The sequence below is a fragment of the Acinonyx jubatus genome, chromosome B3 (genome assembly GCF_027475565.1).
Source record: "Acinonyx jubatus isolate Ajub_Pintada_27869175 chromosome B3, VMU_Ajub_asm_v1.0, whole genome shotgun sequence".
Lineage (NCBI taxonomy): Eukaryota > Metazoa > Chordata > Mammalia > Carnivora > Felidae > Acinonyx > Acinonyx jubatus.
This window is the reverse complement of record NC_069386.1, coordinates 29,296,096-29,308,788: the sequence shown is the minus strand read 5'-3', so window position 1 is coordinate 29,308,788 and position 12,693 is coordinate 29,296,096. Positions and strand designations below refer to the sequence as shown.

Sequence of the window (12,693 nt, the reverse complement as noted above, 5' to 3'; positions counted from 1 at the left end):
GAAATAAAAGAGAAGTATTGTTACTGTAATTTATAATTTTAAATCAAAGGCATAATATGCCAATCTAATTTTCAAACCATTGATACATAAGGTACCAGGTAACTGTGCCCCAAAAAAGAATGTATTGGGTTTGCCCCTACTGGTTATCACCTTGTAGTTGAATCACATAACTGGTATAATTACTAAGTAGGTCTAATCATCTTAGAAGGGTAAGGAGAATCTGGTACAAACAAATTTTACTAAATGGTACTTTTCTTGCCATTTAGTGATTGACAGAAATAAGTTACGAAGAGTTTATTTCCTGTCGCCTAACTCATATAACATCAAACTGCACCTTTTTCATAAAATGCTACTTGTAAGGACTGATTTTTTTCACCTGCTGATTACTTTTGTGTATTTGGCTAAATCGAAACATTGAATAAATAAAATGGAAAGTATGTTGGTATTTGTTCCAAAAGTATCTTGTGGGAGGTCTTTATTTTTAATCTACTTTTGGAAAGGAAAATGAGTAAATCCAACCCACTGAAAGCTTATTTGAAAAGAAAGGCAGTTCATTTATAATTTAGGACATCTGTCTCAGGGTTCAGCTGCTTTCTCTCTCTTGAATAGATTGTTAATCTGCTGTCTTGCACACAGTCTTCTCTTTGAATGCTTATAGTGTGTGATGTAATATGTCTGCATTTTTACCTGAATCTCTGTGGAGACAGGGAGAAAAATTTTTTTCTTAAAAGAAATTCACAAAGATATCTGGCAACTCTGCATACATGTCAGTTAGATTTCTTAGCTGGAGCCTTGACAAATGTTAATTTTACCAGTATTTTTAAGGGACCGAATTCTTTGTTTTGATTCAGGTGGAAAATGAGGTTGACCGCAGCATTCAGAAAGTGTATAAGACCTACAATGGAACGAACCCTGATGCCGCTAGCCGGGCTATTGATTATGTTCAGAGACAGGTGAGCTCTCTTCAGGTGAATTCGATTTTGAGGGCCAGTCACTGTTGGGTCAACCTTAAACTCAGCTATTACTGTGTAAATTAAACATGTATTTTTGTAGCCATGGATAGCTTCATGGTGTGTCTAATATTTTCACCTTCACTCTTGAAAAGTTTTTTCCATTGTCACCTAGTGACTTTTTACCAAAAAAGTAATTAGTCAGAAGGTGATAATGGAAGAGAGGTATGTGTCACAGGAAAGATGGGATCCTCAAGGGACTTCAAGGAGGTAAGAGGTCTTCATATACCTTTAGAAAGCAAGACCAGAAAAGATAATAGACAAAACTGTTAAAAAAAATTATGGATAATTGGAAATGTGTGAAGGTAAAGAGACTGGTATAGTAGATCCTTATATCCATAAACCTACCTCAAAATTTTCAATTTTTTGTTAATCTTATTTCATCTTTTACCCCACATATCTTTTGCTAGATTATCTTAAAGCAAATCCCAGACATTTCGGAGAAAATATTTGAAATATATTATCATTGGAAATAATATTTAACATGTAAGATATGAAGATTTTTCTTAGCTATAAATTACCCCTTGTGGGTAATATGCTTTTCATGTAGAATTTCTAAAGTTACTAGTGGCTAATTAAAATTTAACATCCAGTTCTTTAGTCACTCTAGCCACGTTGTAAGTGCTCAGTAACCTCAGGTGCCTAGTGGCTACTATGTTGAACAAGCAGACACCGAACATTCTTATCATTGCAGAAAGTTTTATTGGACTTAACTGGTCTAGAGTAGCTTAAAGTTCTGCAGTGCACAGAATTTTAAAGTTCAACACAGATCTGTGTGTCTTGGGAGGACTAATGTTTCTGTTCTCTTTCCCACTAGCTGCACTGTTGTGGAATTCACAACTATTCAGACTGGGAAAATACAGACTGGTTCAAAGAAACCAAAAACCAGAGTGTCCCTCTTAGCTGCTGCAGAGAGACCGCCAGCAGCTGTAATGGCAGTCTGGCCCACCCCTCTGACCTCTATGCCGAGGTAAGTTTGGCTTCTTGACCAAGACTTGAATCTAGCTTGGTAACCTGGTTGTCTCTGTGAACTATCTTTACCTAGAACTTCTTTTCTACACTCTTTTGTTTGTCTTTATGCTGTTTTATGTTACTGTAAATTATTTTTAAATACATTGTCTTTCCTTCTTTGGGTTTCTGTTATTTCCATTTCTGCCACTGAGTAGTGATATGTGACCTTATAGCTTTCACTTTAAAAAAAGACTTTTATTGAGGATGACTTTGTGTGTTTCAGGGATGTGAAGCTCTAGTTGTGAAGAAGCTACAAGAAATCATGATGCATGTTATCTGGGCAGCACTGGCATTTGCAGCTATTCAGGTAAGCACAGGGGTTGTTATCAGAATGTGCTCATTCTCTGATGTCAACCATGAATGGTTTTAATCATTAAGTGCATTTAATCTTTGTGTATATAGATAACTTGGAAGTCATTGAGGTACTGGCCGTCCGTTTCCAATGTCTTCCATTTCCTGTCTCTAGTCCTAGACCCATAATGGTTCCAAGAAACCAGAGATCTGGATGCAGGGACTAGGTTTGAGGAGATTTTGCTTTACTTTCTTGACTTGACTAGTGAGTGGCCTGTTCAAAAATACATACTGTTGCCCGGGGCACCTGGGTGGCTCAGTCGGTTAAGCGTCCGACTTCAGCTCAGGTCACGATCTCACGGTCCGTGGGTTCGAGCCCCGCGTCGGGCTCTGGGCTGATGGCTCAGAGCCTGGAGCCTGCTTCTGATTCTGTGTCTCCCTCTTTCTCTGCCCCTCCCCCATTCATGCTCTGTCTCTCTCTGTCTCAAAAATAAAAACGTTAAAAAAAAAAAAATTAAAAATACATACTGTTGCCCTAATGTATTCTTGGGAGGTATTTTAATAGAACTTCACAGAATTTTTAAAAATTGTACTGCTTTATTTCACTATGGAAATGGAAAGCTTCATTTCAATCTTTTTGTACTGTTTCTTCTGGTTCTTATTTTTCTGTCCTCATGGTTTTATATGTCCATATATGTACATCAGGAACTCCTACTATAACACTAGACTCTTATGCTGATAGGAGCAATTGAGTTGCTTTACAGAAAAGACAAAGTAAAAATGAGGTTCTAACCTCTTCTGTATTTCTGGGCTTAGTTTTATCAGACTAATAGCCATTAAGGAGTCTGTGACATCACTTGGCACATCCAAAAGTATACCATATCATTGTTGGTAGCTGAGAGAACTTGTCTTCCCAACTTCTACCAGTGAAAACAATCTTTTTCCCACCTAATAATGGCGTATGCATAGGAGCTGGTAATTGTTTAATTACCTCTCACTTTATCTACTCCTTCCTCCTCCCTCACCAAAAAATCCCTTCCACCCACATCCTTAGCCCTCACCTGAAAACAAATAAAGATAGCTATTTTTCTGCTCTGTACAACTACCTACTTTGCTAGTTTCATATACAATGTATCTTAGGGATTCTGTTAGAGGAACATCTTAGAGGAATCTTACAACTGAGAATAACCAACTGTTTAAAATGATTGAGAATCCGGGGCACCTGGGTGGCTGAGTCAGTCTGACTTTGGCTCAGAGCATGATCTCACAGTTCGTGGGTTCGAGCCCCACATGTGCTGACAGCTCAGAGCCTGGAGCCTGCTTCAGATTCTGTCTCCATCTCTCTCTGCCCCTCCCCTGCTCATGCACTGTTTCTCTCTCAAATATAAATAAATATTTTTTAAAAATTAAAATGATGAGAATCCTTTGTGTCAGATCTAGTTCTCAGAGTGTTCTTTTGGTTGTTTTTGAAATATGCTTCAGGCCTAGAATCTATTTTAAGAAAGTGTAGTTATCTTTTAATTGTTAGATAAAACCAACGTAATTGCTAGTTTAAAGGTAAGTTGCTTAGATTGCCTGCTGTCTGTGTATTTGAAGAAAAGCTAGTGTATTTAATGAGAAATGCCTTAAAGGTGATTGTTTACTTTGCTGGTACTCAAACAGCTTTGAAATGATTCATTTAAAAGCCTAGCTCTTTATTTGCTATGGTCTCTGCCCTTCTAAGCATTTACTTTGTGGCTCAGCATAGCAGTAATATGTTAATCAGTAAGGATGATATTTTGATTGTCCAAACATATTCATTTAGCTAAAAATAATGAAACATGAAGGAAGTCTCTTCCCAAGTGAAATCCTGGTCTGTGCATTCTTAATTATCTTATTTGTGTTAATAAATCAGCACATACTAGCATGCAGCAAAAAAAAGCTTTGAAACTGTAAGGTGCTTGTGGTCATGAAATATACAGTATGTATAAGGAAGACTGATGCACATCATTACTTTAGCTTCATCCCTCATTTTGTTAAGCTTATTAACCAGGCAGATATTTCTTCATTAAATATTTTTCATTGGAGGCTAATAAATATTTTAGCTAGTCTTTTAATTTTTAAGTATGCCTTCTCCTATGCATTTTATACTTAAATTACCCTTATTTAAGTAATGGCTGATAAAGATTTGATGTGTTCAGTTCAGCAAAACTAAGTCAAGGATTCAGAGCTTTCACAGATTCAAATGCTAATGGTTTGAAAATTTTTAAACTTTGGTTTTAAGGGAAAAAAACATACATTAGAAATAACGAAAGAATTTTCCCTAATATGTTTTCTTTTTTTAAAGAGTACCTATAAACCTATAAAGAGTACCTAAACATTTGATACTCAAAATCTGATGTAGATTGGTGCCCTGGGTTTGGAAAACCAGAGCAAAGGTAAAAACAACCCAAAGTGTACTTTTATGCTCATCCTGATAGAGTTGGAGCTAAAAGGACACTTGGAGAGTCTCCAGTCCCTGTTTCCTTCGTAATTGCATTATGTTTTTAATTTCTTTTTTAACATTTATTTATTTTTGAGAGACAGAGTATGAGCTGGCGGCGGTAGACTGGGGGGGTGGCAGAGACAGAGGGAGACACAGAATCCGAAGCAGGCTCCAGGCCCGAGCTGTCAGCACAGAGCGTGATGCGGGTCTTGAACTCACAAGCCACGAGATCATGACCTGAGCCGAAGTCAGACGCTTAACCAACTGAGCCACCCAGGCACCTCTGCTTTGTTTTAAAGGCCATGAAAACGAGGGGGAGCAAGGATAGTATGACTAATGACCATCACTGAAGCTTGAACCCTGGCCCATTGTACTCTGCCTCGAATTAGAAAGTGAAGAATTAAGGTTTTCAAAAGATTAAATTCCTCAATCCTGTTATGCAACCTAACAGTTAATTGACACTTCAGCTTAATAAAATACACAATGTAATAACATTGAAATATCATTAGCACTTTCCTTCGGGTTCTAAAGTGAGAAAGCTAAGAGCAATCATAGGAAATATAGTTCTAAATAATGTTAGGAGTGCCTGGCTGGCTCAGTCAGAAAAGCATGCAACTCTTGATCTTGGGGTTGTGATTTTGAGCCCCATGTTGGGTGAGGGATTACTTTTTCTTATTTTTTTTGAGAGGAAGGGGCAGAGGGAGAGAAAGATTCTTAAGCAGGCTCCATGCCCACTGGGGTAAACCCCATGACCCTGAGATTACTTAAGTAAATAAAACTTTGAAAAATAATGTTAAAGATCGAAAGATACTTTTTGGTAGTATTGTATCAAAACTGTTGGAAGCATTGTTTCCTTTGAATTTGAGAGTACTTTGTGGTACTGTTAAGTACCATGTTCTGTTGAATGAAGTACTGCATTCTGTTGAAGTTCTAAGGTGTAAAAGTGAATTTAAGAAGAAATGTTTTCATGAACCTAATTTACCAATAAAAGCCTGTAGTTCATGTGTTGGCCATCAGTAGGCCCCGTGGACCAGTCTAGCCCACTACCTCTTTTTGTGTTAGCCACACTCATTTATGCATTATCTGTGACTGCTTTTGTGTTACAGTGGCAGAGTTACATGGTTGTGACAGAGACCCAGTTTTGTCTCTTGGTTTACAAAGCCTAAAATATTCATTATATTGCCCTTTAAGAAAACATGTGCTAGGGGTGCCTGAGTGGTTCAGTCGGTTGAGCGTCCGACTTCGGCTCAGGTCATGATCTCACAGTTCGTGAGTTGGAGTCCCGCGTTGGGCTCTGGGCTGACAGCTCAGAGCCTGGAGCCCGCTTCACATTCTGTGTCTCCTGTCTGCCCCTCTGCTTCTTGCACTCTGTCTCTCACATTGTCTCAAAAGTAAATAAACATTTAAAAAAATTTTTTTTAATAAAAAAAAACAAAACAGAAAACACGTGCTAACTCTTGTTCTAGTCTAGTTAAATGATCTAGGTTTGAATGGGACCAAAATGATAAAAACAAAAAAACAAAAAACAGGGGCACCGGGGTGGCTCAGTCAGTTAAACGTCTGACTTTGGCTCAGGTCATGATCTCATGCTTTGTGGGTTTGACCCCTGCATTGGGCTCTGTACTGACAGCTCAGAGCCTGGAGTCTGCTTCAGATTCTGTGTCTCCCTCTCTCTCTCTCTCTCTCTCTCTCTCTCTCTGCCCCTCCCCTGCTCATACTCTGTCTCTCTCTCAAAAATAAATAAACATTAAAAAAATAATAAAAAAAAAACCCTGAAAAATACTAGTTAATTGTTAAACAGGATTTTTTAATGTCAGAGAAAGATTTTTAGGATTTTGCTGCACTTCTTATTTTGTTAGCCTTTTTTTTTTTTTTAAGTTTTTATTTTTAAGTAATCTCCCCTGGACCCAATGTGGGGGGCCAACCCACAATCCTGAGATCAAGAGTCACACACTCAACCAGTGAGCCAGTCAGGTGTCCCTTTATTTTGTTGTCTTTTTAATCAGCAAGCTATTTCACTTCTTTGAGTGTCACCAGCCTCTTAAATTAACAATTGATCAATTAGGAATTTTATATTTAAAAGATCTGGTCATAATAATAGACAAAAATCTATGTTTTGATTTGACGATATCAAGTATTTGCTAGGGTAAGGCTTTCTGCAAAGTAAATATGGGAAAAATGGGAACTAACTGTCTTTGGAGTCTTACAAAGTTGGCATGTCCTCAAGATGGATCACCAAGAGCAAACTTTCAGAGAGAACTGTTTCCCAAAGCCATGTTGGTTTTTTCTGGTCTGTATTGCCAAGTGTGAAGGAGGTTGAGACTGCTATTTCCTCCTGCTGCTTCTTGACTGTCAGTTACTCATTAATGTGAGTTAAAAACATAAGTGAATAACACTTCACATTGGGCCCCCACATAGGTAAAATCTAGTGTGCTGATTCTGATACACTCTTAAATATTTCAAGTAACTCTTCTTTAACATGTTAAACCAAGGCTTGGGAAGCTAATTCTTGAGTGGCTAGGTTTTGTTTTGGCTTAGAGGAAATGAAATCTTGTTAACTTTCTGAAAGTTTTGAAAGTTTTACCCATTTGATAGAATTTTTTTCAGATAATTTAAATTTAGTAAAATGTAGGTCTCCCTCTCAGTTTTACCTTAGTTCTTGAGACCCATTCTCCCCATCCCTCATCAAGTGTTAACCACTGATACCAGTTTTCTGTATATCTTCCCAGAAGTAGTTGTGGTTAGACAGCACATAAATATTTTTTATGCAAATAGAAGCTTATGGTATACAGTTTTCTACCTTGCTGTTTTATAAAATTGTTATAATTGTATGTTCACATGTATTTTTTTTAAGTAAACTAGCCCCATTGTGGTGCTCAAACTCATGACCCCGAGATCAGGAGTCGCATGCTCCACCAACTGAGCCAGCCAGGCACCCCTATACATGCGCATTTTTAAGAAGTAATACAGACAAATCTTTGTATGCCTTGCTCAGTCCCCCCCGCCCCCGGGGTAATATTTTGCAAAACTGTAGTATATCACAACGAAGGTATGGGCACTGATACAATCCACCAATTTTATTCAGATTTTTCATTTCTACCTATGTATGTTCAGTTCTGTACAGTTTTATGACCTGGTGGGTTTACTGAACAGTTCTAACACCATAGGGATTCTACCTGGTACCTGTTTATAACTAACTGCACCCACCTCCATCCTGTGCCTCCTCCCCCCATACCTTAGGCAACCATTAATCTGTTCTCCATTTCTAAAATTTTGTCATTTCAAAATATATGAATGGAACCATATGGCATGTAACCTTTGGTTCCTTTCTTTTTTTTTTAAAGTTTATTTATTTTAGACGGGGGTGGGAGAAACACAAGTGGGAGAGAGAGGGAGACAGAATATAAAGCAGGCTCCAGGCTCTGAGCTGTCAGCACAGAGCCCGATGCTTGAACCCATGGAACCGGGAGATCATGACCAGAGCTGAAGTCAGATGCTTAACCTACTGAGCCACTCAGGCACCCCTATAAGTGACTTTTTGATACAGAGTTCCACATTTTTCTCAGAAAAAGGTGTTTCCAGTGTGCAGTTCCAAAACCTTATATAACAAACAATACCTATTTTCCCATAATGTCCCCTACATAGTATATTCTAGAACATTTTAATCTTGGCAGTCAGTTTTTTTAATTACCACTTGCCTCTGTATTTAGCAGTTATTTTTTGCAGTTGCTTGGTATTATATTTAGACTAAGTGCAGATTAGTTCTCATGACTTGAATATTGCAGGGCAAATTTTTATTGCAAGAAATAACTCTAAAGCTAAAATATTTCCAAGTCTATTGTTGGAAAATTTTAATCAGTGAAATTTCAGTATAGCAGAGCTTTGGAAGTGGGCCTGTAGCACTTAGTGATGAGGTTTGGAATATAAGAAGTTAATGTGTAGAGTTTAATGTTCATAAACAGACTCATTCCCAAGCATGAGTAGGGTTTTATCAAGTTTATTTAATTGTTTTAAAATCAGTGCAAGTTGACTTAATTGAAATAAAACTCAGGAACAGAAATGATACTTATTTCAGATCCCATTTGAGAGTGCTGACTCCTTCACTAGAAGTTAACCAACTGAAAGGAATGTGAGGGAAGTGGGATGGGAAGAGAGATTTTTTTTCCAGAAAATCAGTAATTTCCGAGCTTAGCGTTTTTATTGCTTAATTTAACATTGCCTGGGAACATAATTCTGTTTGATTTTATAGCTATTTTGAGGATGTACAGTGAGTAGAAATGTATTTCTTTAGGAATTAGATACTAAACATGTCTAGACTGGCTATAGATATTTACTCAATTTTCAACAATATCCACTTTTAAAATGTCTTCAAGGTGTTTTGTGCTATTACTGCACTCAGCAAATATTGATGTAATGAAACTGATGGATTTAAGCAGCAAATATATATCTTGAATGGGTAGAATGTGAGCTAATTGAGGCTGGAAATTGGAATGTGTGACTTTATACCATGGAGATTCAGATTGAGGACATCGTTATTCTCTGTATATGTATCTCATTAGTAATCTTCCACTTCAAACATTCAGAGCCTGTTTATAGATCTGGTACATTTTGTTGAAATTGATTGACCCCATATGTACAGAAAGCCCTGCCTTTTAAAATCAAATAACTGAAACCATTATGAAAAGTTAGAACAGCAAATTAAGTTACTCTCATTTAGCTCTTTGGTTACTATTTATATTTTGTAAGAAGCCAGGTCAAAAATTCTAGAATCATTTTCTCTTTAATCCAGTTTAATCCTCTTGCTTATTCAAAATAACATGGCATGACTTTATTACAATTCCAGCTTGCTGCCACGGAGGGATTAGGGCTTATTAAAATAAAATCATGAAGGAAGAGTGACCTTTAAAAAGTAATATGTATGTAATACCACAGAGCCAAATCTGGATTTCAAAAATAGTAAATAATTATGAAAGAAACAAAAACCTTCAGACCAATTGATTGGTTTCCACCATAAGGCTTTTGGGCTGTTCATGCGTGTAGTGAATTTTGTGGTTGTTAATAAAACTTATGTCCCCAAATCCAGATGTCTGAAAAGACCACCAGTAAATTTCCTAAATTCACAAAGTCTTGGTCATTCCACTCCCTAGACCTTTGCTATCAGATACAGAATGTTTCCATCATTGCAGAAAGTTATTTTTTTTTTAGAGCACTGCTATTGATCAAGAGTGGGAATGGCAGGAGAGCCTTCCATTTCTCCTCTTCGTGTATTGTTCTTAGGCAGGGAAACTAAAAGTTGGTATTTAAACAGTTCCTAAAAAGATAATATATTCATTAGAAATTGCCTCTATTACTGTTGTTGTTGCTTTTTTGATGATTTGAGATCACTGAACTTTGAAACAGCTCCATTGCCAACAAAGAAATTACACACTTGCTATGAGAGGGTCTTCAGCCTTCTTTTTTCTCTGTTTTCTTCCCACAGCTGCTGGGCATGCTGTGTGCATGCATCGTATTGTGCAGAAGGAGTAGAGATCCTGCTTATGAGCTCCTCATCACCGGTGGAACCTATGCATAGTAGAAAAATGCAAGCCTGAGCTTTTTAGTCTTGTTGTTCTGATTTGGAAGGTGAATTGAGCCAGGTCTACTGCGTTGGCCTCTGAGTTCATTTAGTTAAAGCACACAGGTGTTGGACAAAGCAGCTTGGCTCTTCATGTACCCACCTACTTCCCTACCCACCTATGCCTTTCTTTTCCCTTATTCTAGCTGACCCTCCATGTCCCTAAGTTTTTAAGTGTGGCAGTATATGTTCTAATTCAGAACCATTTGCAGGTTGCATAGTGTGGGAGAATTAAAGGAGGGCTTGGACCTACTTTCTGTTACCTCCATGCAGTAATGGGGCTGCTACCGGAGTGTCCCGGGGCCCTTTCAGTCTTCACAATGGAGAACTCTTGGCCAAAGGTTTTTGGGGGGAGGGGGAGGAAACCAGCTGTGGTTAAAGTTAACACCAGATGGTGCCCCTCATCAGTGTCCTTTTAAAAAACATATACTGTAGTCCAATAAGATAGCAACTGTATAAAATTGCTAAAATAGATTTTAGAATCATACAGTGTGTCTCTTGGTTCATCTTCAAAATCAGACTGATCTTTGAAACTAGCAGTTTTTAATCAAAGCTGGCTTTATAGGAGGAGTATAATGTATGCACTACTGTTTTAAAGCAATTAGTGTGAGTGTGTGTGTGTTTTTGTATGACTGAGCCCATTCATCATAAGTCTAAACTCATTAGGATTAATGTACCCATGTAGACTAGCAAAATAGTATGTAGATGTGATCTCAGTTGTAAATACAAGGATCTAATTCAATAAACTCTGTATCACCCCTCAACATGTACTTTTTAATTATTTGGGGATACTTCAGTTCCCAAGCAGCAGTGTAATGTTTTAAATGTTGGTGCATGTCTACATGATTTGCGTGTGTTTTAATTAGATCAGTTGCCAAATTCTAAAGGCCTTGGGATCCAAAAAGCCAGAGATGCTTTACACTCTAGTATATCCTACAAATATAAACACCTAACTGTGTGCATGACACTGGGCATACGGTGATGATGCTCTCCTTGTCTTGGAGGAATGTGGAGTCCTATTATAGGACTATATACAGAAGCAGTTAATTTCCATACAATGCGATGATTATAGTAACAAAAAAATGGGAGCCCAAAGGAGGTACCCAGAGAGGTCAGAGGCAACTTCCTGGAGGAGAGGCCTGAGCCCAGAGTTTGGCGAGGCTTTGTGAGAGAAAGTACACAGGAATGCGAGATGGGTTGGAGTGTGCAGGGAGCTTCAAGTAGCTTGTTGTACCTGGAGCTTAAAATAACAGGGCTGGGAAAAGTTGAAGTGGCAAAGCCCAAGTCCTCTAGGGTCTCCCACGACATCCTGTAGAGGTTCAATGTTACTTGAACATGAGGCAGCTGTGTGTGTGCCTGTTGTGAATGTCCGTGACTGCAGTAGGGAGGATGATTGAAGGGGCGTGAGGTAGGTGTAATGGCTCACGACAGAGCAAGAGTGTGGGGTAGGGTATCGTTGGTGGAGGTGGGGAGAGGGATGGTGGAATTCCATCACTGATTGCATATGGGATAGAGAAAAGGGAGAGGAAGGAAGGAGTCTAGGTTGAGGCCCATGTTTCTGGCTCAGTCAACTGAGGAAACAGAATTAGTAACAGAGCTAGGAAGCAAGTAAGGACCGTATCTATGGGCATGAGTTCACATTCGGTTTTGGATCTGTCAATTTGGGGAAAATCATGCAGGTCTGTCCTGCCTGAAAATGGAGGCGTTGAGAAGAGTAAAAACAAACTCCTGTTCACAGAGTGGAAGTTAACTAAAACATTCATGGTTTTTGAGAACTACAGGAGGTTTGCTGTGTTCCTCTGACTCATCCCATCTCTTGTCCCTACAGGTTGCACAGTAGGCAGGAATGTTTTGCTTGTCCTCATGACCTTTCACTACTACCTTCTCCCCCCAGCCCTGTCTCTTTTCTTCTCTCTTCCGGTTTTCGATATGTACCATTCTTTGGCTGTCCCGTCACAGGTTGGAGCTGGGGTGAGGAATATCTGGACCGATGTTGGCTGTCCTCAGCAATTTCTGCACAGCAGGACTGAGCCTCTAGAGTAGGCAGTTGCTTTGGGGAAAATGTACCAATTGTTAGCCTGTTCCTTTAACTTGCCCAGGAGGCTAATTCCACACAGTCTCCTTCACTCGTTCCTCTCTGCTTGCCTGGTGAAAGCGCAGCTTCTTCCCTTTAATGGTGGACTGGGAGTTTGTAGTACCTGAGACTCTGTTCCCCAATGCTTATTCTTCAGAGGGCAAAAGAGCCATTTTTTATGTCTGGATTTAATGGATGAGCTCTCAGGCTGTATCGCTGTCCCACCCTT

General features: G+C 38.7%; 1 protein-coding gene across 1 annotated transcript in view; it reads left to right on the top strand.

The window, feature by feature from the left end:
- TSPAN3 (tetraspanin 3) overlaps window positions 1-11,154 on the top strand; it is a 29,135-nt gene extending 17,981 nt beyond the window's left edge. The window contains exons 4-7 of the mRNA XM_027067832.2: window positions 852-953; window positions 1,828-1,980; window positions 2,245-2,328; window positions 10,256-11,154. Of these exons, the coding sequence (XP_026923633.1) occupies window positions 852-953; window positions 1,828-1,980; window positions 2,245-2,328; window positions 10,256-10,348 (432 nt within the window). The 3' untranslated portion in view covers window positions 10,349-11,154. The remainder of the gene's footprint in view (window positions 1-851; window positions 954-1,827; window positions 1,981-2,244; window positions 2,329-10,255) is intronic.
- Window positions 11,155-12,693: the final 1,539 nt, after the last annotated feature.